General features: G+C 33.2%; 2 protein-coding genes across 2 annotated transcripts; both read right to left on the bottom strand.

The window, feature by feature from the left end:
* Window positions 1-610: 610 nt before the first annotated feature.
* On the bottom strand, window positions 611-1,806 carry LOC145612258 (membrane protein PM19L-like). The gene is made up of 3 exons (XM_081667635.1): window positions 1,414-1,806; window positions 984-1,203; window positions 611-870 (listed from the first exon to the last, which is right to left on the bottom strand). The coding sequence occupies exons 1-3, from the start codon at window positions 1,538-1,540 to the stop codon at window positions 744-746; spliced, it is 474 nt and encodes a 157-aa protein (XP_081523761.1). The 5' UTR covers window positions 1,541-1,806; the 3' UTR covers window positions 611-743.
* A 2,207-nt stretch (window positions 1,807-4,013) lies between these two features.
* Window positions 4,014-5,755, bottom strand: LOC145612377 (membrane protein PM19L-like). Its single transcript, XM_081667752.1, has 4 exons — window positions 5,635-5,755; window positions 5,190-5,367; window positions 4,358-4,403; window positions 4,014-4,245 (listed from the first exon to the last, which is right to left on the bottom strand). The coding sequence occupies exons 1-4, from the start codon at window positions 5,753-5,755 to the stop codon at window positions 4,156-4,158; spliced, it is 435 nt and encodes a 144-aa protein (XP_081523878.1). The 3' UTR covers window positions 4,014-4,155.
* Between the last annotated feature and the right edge of the window lie 3,850 nt (window positions 5,756-9,605).

Below are 9,605 nucleotides of genomic sequence, written 5' to 3'. Positions count from 1 at the left end.
TTATTGCCGTTATGATTCATACTTCGGTGTTAAACTTTTTGTACTGCTTGGCAGATTGATTGACTTTATCAGCTGGCTTGTGTTTTTCAACGTAGTGTCACATTCAACAAGGAACCTGTGAGGATGAGGATCTTTTTGAGATTAACATCTGCAAACTGTTCTTAGTTTCAAAAAGGCGATAACTTTTTCTGGAAATTTAAACCAATATATGAAATCATTATTTCCAAAGGAGGATTTATCCATTTGTTCTTTGCATTGTTAATGTGACTATGAGTTTTCAGATTGGTAGATGCCTATTGCCTAGATGGTGGTGTGGTATTTTTCGTGAGATCGTGATCAAGTACTAAGGTTAGGGGACTGAGTTGTCTACTTTGTGAGCTGTTTGAGACCATCTTTTGTAGGATACAGCCATACAGGTGACTTCTGTGCTATGTGGTACCTTTCATATTTTGATTTCGTGCTTCCTCTCTCGTCATCAAGTTCTTTTGTTTGATACTCGTACGAACTATGTAAAAGCATACAGTTGTAGATTATGTAACTTTAGGTGCTGCAGGTATCATCAAATTGAATTCTTGCTCTTAAACAAAAGATTCAAAGCACTTGCACAGAAGTATATCTTTTTATTCAATGTTAAAAATCAATCGGAGTAATCACAAATCATAAACATTAACGAAACTTTACAAGGCAGCAAAATCAAACGACTTCAGAATCTCTCTTTCACACACTCTTCATGAACAAATCTTTCAGAGAGATGGTCCGTGAACTGCTGCAATGTATAAGAGCTGTGTGACGGAGAGGATTATGCTGAATGCTTCCATAGCAACCAGTCGGGCATTCCTGTACTGAAGCTCGATCTCCTTGCACCCGAAACTGCAAAATAAAATAATCATATCAGTAAAAAGAATTATATGAACCCCCTGTTTTTCGGATGTTATGACAATCTCTACACAAAAGCAAGGTTTGAAGAGCGAAAATAGCTTTACCCCATAGCCAAGAGAGTTAGAGTCCATGCAATGGTAGCAACTGTAATAGTAGCTGGTGTGCTCTCACGGCTCAATGACCGCAGGTTAAGGAAGCCTGAGATGCATGAGGCAGCACCTACAACTCCAGCTAGTAAAGCAAATGTCACGAAAAATCCAGTGGCTGCGTTTCCCATGGGGAAGTAAATGGGTGAAAAATGAGCTGGGAGCTCCAATCCTGGACCTGTTATTTTGAAAATCACATTATTAACATAGTGCTACAAACACAAACTCTTCCTTTTTTGCATGTAATTTACTGACAAATAAATTCTTTTATTCTCTTTTTAAACTGTTAAATCTTCTGAAGATGTGCCTGTGTGAGAGCATAGAACAGGAACAGGTGTTCTGAGCATGAATTACAGAACATTTTATAGAGGAGTATCAGAAAGTATACCGATAATAAAACCATGATCAATTGCACGATTCATAGCCCAACCACCAATTCCCAAGAGCACGACATACATGCAGAAGTTGAGAGCCAAAAGCAAAGAGGCAGCAGGTTTCATGGACTCGTTGGCCATTTCTTCAACAAGTTATTGATGAGAAAGAACAGATTTTGGTAGCCGGAAAAAGCTGTTAGCAGAAGAAAGTTTATTACAGGAGGAGCTGTAAAAGGCGGTATCAGAGATTAAGGCTGGCTGATGAGTGTTGCAGGTTGTGGCAGAGGCATAAACTTCTTATATATGGTCTTAGAATTGGTATGGTTTGGTTCCTTGCTTGCTAGGAGGCTTCTTTGTGGGGTTGTAAAGGGTATGCCTTAAACTCTAGGCAAAGCAGAAGACGTGATTCTTAGTTTCAGACTTGGCCAAAAGAGTTAGAAAATTAGTTTTTTCGGATTGCATATTCAAAGAACTTTGTTTAGTTTGTTCTTCTGATGAGGAAAAGTAATATTCTTTGCCATCCAAAAGGATGTTGATAATCTTGATACCTCTAGGGTATTGGAAACCATAACATGAAGTAACACCTTATAGATTATGGAACTCCAAGTCCCTAATGAATTGATTTGGGTTGCCCTTTGTATTCAATTATGCCGACTAATATCTATATTATAATTGCAGAGTCTGTTTTAACCACGTTGTCGGCATAATAAAAATATTACATCAATTACAGTGATTTACGTGTGATTTTGTCATGCATTCCTATATGAATACCAAATTAGGAAAGATATACTTCGTAAATGCTTATTCTTAGCCCTAAGGGCTATACCCCCTCTGTTTTTTGTTAATAAAGTGTCCCATTGGAGCTTGACACACATGCTGAAGAAAAACTTTGACCAATAATATCTTTAATTATCAATAGGTATAATTACAACAATTAAATATCACGGAGTAATAATTTATTCATTGAGACGATTCCAACAAGTAACCACAAGATTATATTTGTTTTCTTATGTGTAATTAACAAATATGTGAGTCAAATAAATAGTGCAAAAAGTGTCAATGTAACACTTAAAAAAACGAAAGGAGTACATAACATTACCCTAAAATAATTAAGTAAATAGATCGTACTCTTATAGTTATAGACTTATAGAATTTAGAGATGGCCATTAAATAGCTCAGCCCAAGCTCGCTATAAATATGAGTCACTTGGACCTTGATCGGTGTTGCACCTTGCATAACTTGGTCCATCCTGGTTAACTCGTGAAGGATAATCATAATCCTAGAATCTTATACTTCGTACATTGGTCAAAATTCAACCCAAGCGAAAAAACCTTTTTTTTTTTTTTTTTTTTTTTTTTTTTTCTTATCATCAAAATTTAACACAAAAGTAAGTGTTATGACTTGATAGTTTAAGGGGATCAAGGATTTTTCAAAGTGTAAAAAAGGGATTATCCTACCTTTACTTTATGTAGGGGTAGTCTCTAATATGCTCGGGAGTACAATATTTTAAACTTCCAAATACAATGGAGAAATTTTTAAAGGATTTAATGTTCAATTCATAAAAAAGAATTCTATATATGCTATTACTTTCATGATGATGCTTTATCAACGGTTGTATACTGCACTAAACACTTTTAACTGTTAAAAGTGTTTAATGCAGTATACAATCGTTGATAATTCTTTTGTTCTATGATTGTAAACTTGGATCGTTGTGGAGGTAAATGTTGAACTTGTCGATGTTGTAATTTGAATCACCATAAGCATCAAGGCATATATCTTACCCTGTAGTATTTTCCAGACATCTCTAGGATGCAATAAAGCATATAATCAAAAGATTTTCAACGCGTGTATGTATGTATATACTTACCTCCGGTATTTATTTTGTTAATTGACACGTACGTATTCTTATTTAGGAAGTTTATTTTTAGTTGACACGTTTTCTTTTTAGGTCAGTTTTATACTTTGTATTTAATAGTCTACCCCATTTGTTTTATCATTCTTTTTTCTCTCCCTAATATGTGTGCCTGAATTGAACGCGTCAACTAAGGGTCTGTTCACATTTACTTAATTTCAGTTCAGTTCAACTCCAATCAGTTCAGTTCAGTTCAATTCAGTTCATTTTAGTTCAGCTCCAATCAGTTCAGTTCAGCTCCTAATTTCCCTCTCTCATAAAATATTCATTTCAGCTCAGTTCAGTTCAGTTCAGCTCCAATCAGTTCGGTTCAGATCAGTTCAGCTTAGTTCAGTAAATATGAACATACCCTAAATTGAAACGGAGGAAGTACTTTGTATTACATGTTTGATACAAATTACGCTACCTATGTAAAGGGGCTGGTACGATATATCTTTGTGGATGATTTTTTTCATAAAGGTCAATGTCATAAAATAGACTTTTGTGGATATTGTTGTAAATGCCAATGTCATAAAATAAAAAACAAATTTTACATCAGGTAAATAAATGCATTTACAATATATTAACAATGTACAAACGATAACACAAGATGAAACTATAAAACAATCTTTTCTATTTCTTCAATTCCTCTATGTATTTATGCAAACGTATATGTGATCAATAGAAGCTAATGCTGCACACCACAAGTTACACTCGCAAATTTGAATCTTTTCAGACATTACAACAAACAAATCAAAGCTACATACACATCCACAAACGTAACCATATTGTATGAACAAATTAAATTATATGAACAAACGAATAGTAATATAAATATGTGTTGCTAAATTGATTTGAACATCTTCTAGTTTCCTCTCTTGATTGCTCCATGAATGGCTCCAATGTACATAAGCATTGTCCCGCTAAGGATGATGATGAACGCCTCCAATGTTTTCTGCATTATGGGTAACCAAAATTTAGTGAGAAAATCGCGGTTAAATTGTATAAATACGGTAAAAGAATGGTGTAGAGAAAGACAATAAAGTATTGTAAGATCAAAGAATTACCAGGCGATGGCTATCAGTGTGGAGCCTAATATGTTTGGATGCAAAGCTGCACAAGAAAGAATGTCACGTTCATGTTAGTTTATTTGCAAATAATTAACCCGAAATAATAATGATTTAGTTTAAGTAGTGTTACTCTGATTTTAGGTCACTTTCAAGTGATTAAGAATTGATTTGGTTGTGATTAAAAATTAGTGTTAGTTAGCAAATACATTCTGAGTATGACTTAATATTAATTATATTCTTTTGAAAGGATCCTATTATTTAATAAACATAGCACAACCAATTAACATAGACACATAATAAGCACCATAATCCGTTATTGTGCTTGTGAGTCTTTTAAGCACAACATGACCTAACACGACAAAACACGTTAAAATAAGTCTATGACTCCCTTAGGTACAACACGACATGGTGGCACATAAAATTGAACTATGATTAGACCGCCTTCTAAAAACACGTAGTGAGCTTTGAGCTTAGTCAGGCTCAAGAGTCAAGACTCAAGACATGTCCTATAAGGCTATAACCATCTTTAGTAACATATGACAAAATACTTGTATTAATCAACAACAATTAGCTTTGACTAGTAACTAAAATTAGTAGTTTTAAGTTACAAAAATCAATTTTACTCAGAAATAATCAATTATAGTCTGAAATGATCAATTTATTAATTTTAAAATAGTCTACTCTCAATAGTCAATACTTAGATAATGAGCCAAAGAAACCAAAATCATCATAAGGTCTTCTTTAGCCTATCTCTTAAACAGAGTTGTGACAAAAAAAAAAATAATAATAATAAAAAATAATAAATAAATAAAACAGAGCATTATTTTACCCCAACGCAAGCACGGTAAGGCTCCAAGCGACGGAGGCGGCGGCAGCGGCGGCTGGCAAGCTATCATGACCCCAATATGTAACATGGTTTAGTCCATACAAGCATGAGACTGCCCCTACTGCTCCCGCTATTAGCGAGTATGTTATGAAATAAAATGTTGCCCCATTTTGTCCTTTAACTGCCAATAACACAAAGTATTATCCCATGTTAGCAAATAAAGTTAATTGTTACACCACAATTTTCAAAACCTATGCTCCTTTTGCCTATAATTAATAGCGGCGATATCTCAAATCATTCATAATTGCGGCCTTTTCTATTCTTTTATTTTTGTAACTCTACTTAACGAGTGAAAATATGACAACTTTTTACAAACATCCTAGAAGATTACTCTTTAATTCGATACGTAGAATAGTTGATATAGACATATGGTAGTATGGTAACTTACCACCTCCATGATCAATAATCCGATTCATAGACCAACCACTTATGCCCAAAACAACTACATACATGCAGAAGTTGAGGAACAACAAGAAGGATGCTGCTGGTCTCATCTGCTTGTATGCCATTTTGTAACTATTTCAGCCCTACAAAAATAACATAAACTCTTTAGCAACATATATAATACGTGTTGCACCCGTCTCTAAAAGTTTTTCATATTTGAACAGTATTTGTCTCGCTAAAAAAAAGTTAGAGACCAGACGAAGTAACTAATGATACACATTAAATGCAACTACTAACTATCCATCAATTACTTGAAAGTATCTTATGGGTTGCAAACTTGCAATAAGCCTTAATTATTTGAGAGTGAGTAAGATTATGTGTAGTCTTGGCTATTTGTGAAATGTGAGTCTAATTACAATGTCACATCTATATATAAAGGGAAAAAGGAACAAGATATACAAGTATAGTTTATGCTTTATAAAAATGCTTATTATTATCTTTTAATGATCATATAGATCATCCTAGAAGCAATTAGGTGATTGGTAGCTGAAGAAACTATGGCCAATTTGTAATTTGCTAATGTTTTTCATTTTTTTTTTTAATTTCAACTTTCTAGAACTGTTTTTTGACCAAAGTATGATAAGCATTGCCAACGTGGATGTAGAGGTAATTAGCCAAAATAGGTGTCAAGTTATCTGCTAAAGTGCTAATTATTTGTCCTTATTAAATTAAACTTCAATCAAAGCATAAATCATGAGTATCATTTTGTGTGAATTGACTAATTAGGTTATTGGGTATAGTGTAAGAATGGATTCCTCTTTATTGGATACTCTTTTTATTCGGAAATAATAAGCTAAATTATTCTAATTGATTAGGTAATAACAATAACAATAATAATAGTAATAATAATAATAACTTTTTGTTTTCTAGTAACTACTCACTTTTCTTTATGATTTTTTGAGAGATCATAAAAAATTAAAGCGAAAAAAACAAATGGACACGTAGGAAGTAATATATTGCATGATTTATGAAACAAAAGATACACTTATGTTTGAACCTTTGGCCTTAAAATATATCAGTAATTTATGCCAAGGAATAATCTATAATCTATAAAACTCTCTTCGATACTAATATTTTAACTAATACGAAGTATGAGTAAAAGACTAAGAGTTATGTATAAGGGCATGAATGGTGTTTAAGTAGAACTGAACAAAGTAATTGTATATTGATTTTTTCGTATGATACCAAAAGTTAAAAATACCTAAGGACTCTAAAAAATTGGTTTGAGGATACCTATCTATCATATATGTTAGAGCCGACATTGTTATTGTATACGATAAAAATTTTGAGTTTTTGGGCAAGATAAGTAGGCACGTCAATATACTATTAATCAAATTCTTCAATTTTGTCGAATGCAATGTACAATAGACATGAATTGAGCAGTTGAGCACATTTATTTTTGTTATTGTATTTCTTTTTCATCCATTTCATATCCGCCCATAGAAATGTAGAATTGATGTAGCTTTTTGTGGCAATGATTCTTAAAGATTGCCCTTCTTGTTGACAAATCAATCAACTTAGGAATAACACGTTATAGATTAGGTTTATTGATCTAATCACATACGACAACAAGCTAAGGTCTTTTTTGGGTTGGGTTAAATGACGAAAAGGGCCATAAAATTGTGTACAAATTACTCCTACATGAGCTAAGTTATTACATATTGTAGTTGTTGTTGGCTACTTAGAGGTCAAGTTATAGAATCATAGTTTTATTTTGTTTCTTCTTATCTGGTCTCTTACCAATGGAAACAACTGTCCAAAGTTGTTTAATTCAACAAGTAATCAATTTAAGCAATATTAGATGGATTTAGAACTTTAGATTATAATATTCATGACCAATATATATGTAGCATGTGGCAAAAACTACTAGGATTGGGGTTGTATGATGAAAAAGATTGACATTGGACAAGAAGAGCACTTAGCTTTCGTAAGTACATAGTCACGGATATGCCGTTTAAGCAATTGAACAAACCAACATTTGCTTTGGGAGAGAGAAACATAGTACTTTGAATGTCCAATTACCCGTCTCAAACTTAGGTTCAGTTCTCTTCAGATTATTTTCTGTTCAGTTTAGTTTAGTTTTAAATTTCTTTTTCTCATAAAATATCCAGTTCGGTTCAGTATAGTCAATCAGAACATGCCCTAAGAGCAAGAGTAGCGCAGTCTTGATTAAGTTAATTTTTTAATTTATAATTATGTTAAGACTCTTTTAAGACTCAATCAGATTTATCTCTTCATCCCTCAGACTGGATTATATATATATATATATAAATCAAATTATTAATGTTTTTTTTGTTTAAAAAAAAAGTTACTCCCTCCGGTTTTTTTTTTATTTTATTTTATTTTTGCATCACTTTGGATTGCACAAAGTTTTAGGAAGGTAATATAATATTGTGAGTGGGTGAATAAATTATTATAGAAAAAGTAAGATTTGGACCATAAAAAAGAAAGTTTGTGAAAGATGATAGATATTTTTATTATTTTAGTGGGGGCCATATTAAAGAGAAAAATAATAAAATAAGTTGAGTGGGGTTTACAGTAAGAAAAATATTGATAAAATATAGTATAAAGTTACCAAATATAGAAGCGATGCATTTAAAAAAAACACCCGAAAAAGGAAAGTGATGCAAATAAAAAAAAAAACTGGAGGGATTAATTTAGTGTAAGTTGAGTCGTAAGTTGAGTTTTGAATTTTCAAGACTCCACATCATATTTTGTTAAGACCAAACTAAATAAGTGCATAAAAAAAAAGTATGTTTCTGAAAACAGAATACTCCTCGGATTGTTAGGATAAGGTATCAAGATGTCCAAGAATCTAGGTCCAATTATTGTCCAAAAGTCAAAGAGCACCACCTTGCACAGGAATATATGTCCGAGGACTCCGCCTTGATGCCCGAGAGCTCGACTTGCAAAACAGAGAAGGTTAGCTACCCCGGTGGTGTGACCCGAAAAAGCCCCTCTGATGCTTAAGTCAGCGAATGTACTTTAACTCTTTAGATGGAGAAAGTAGAGAGAGAGAGTATACTTAGAGAGAGAAAGTAGAGAGAAATCGGAAAAATTTCCCATCATTAATAGTTGGATAACTATTTATAGTTGTACTTTTAGGTAGTAAAGTTGTACTTAGTTGGAAAAATTAGGGGTAAATTTGTACTTTGCAATGATTAGTGATAGGCTAGATTATGGGGGTAATTTTGTTATTTCAAGTCATTGGGCTTAGGACAATGGACTTGACCCAAACAAAGTCTTATCTTAAGACCATAAAATTGAAAAGGAAAATTGATGGGAATAATCCCACCTTTAGTGCGTTGAATTCTAATAATCCCACCTTTGGGTTTTTTTTTTAATAATCCCACCTTTACCCCCCGATCTTTTTTAACACTCCCATTTGACTTGAAACCGGCTTGCAAGATGAACTATTCTGACGTGGACTTGGGTACTCTAATTCCCTCTATTTTTCGCTCATCAAAGATGACAGGTCATCTCTCTTTCCCTCCCAACTACCCTCTTTAATGTTTGAAAGTGAAAGAACTCCTCCTCCATTACTAACTTCGACAGAGCTCCTTCGTCAGCCATAATTGCCTTCAACCACTTGCGTACGGTGCATTTAGGGCAAAAGCTTCCATTTTTGGGCGAAATTTTGGTCCACGCAGAACTCCATTTTAGGTAAGTTTGTCGAACCCTTAAATTTCGTGCAAACTTTTGCGATTTTTGCTGGGTAATGTCGAACAATAAACAATTAAACTCGAAATTGTTATATTTGCGTGCTGGATTTGAATTTGGATCTTACTTTTGAGTTAGAATTGTAGGTTGTTTGTTTTATTTTGCCAAAATTGATGTTGATGATCTGTGAAATTAGTTTGAACCCTAAATTCTAGATTTTTGTTGTGTTGTTTTTGTTATTGATTGTTGACTGTG

The sequence above is a fragment of the Chenopodium album genome, chromosome 24, assembly GCF_948465745.1.
Source record: "Chenopodium album chromosome 24, dcCheAlbu1.1, whole genome shotgun sequence".
Taxonomy (NCBI): Eukaryota; Viridiplantae; Streptophyta; class Magnoliopsida; order Caryophyllales; family Amaranthaceae; genus Chenopodium; species Chenopodium album.
The sequence above is the reverse complement of the archived record's forward strand: the minus strand, read 5'-3'. Positions and strand labels throughout refer to the sequence as shown.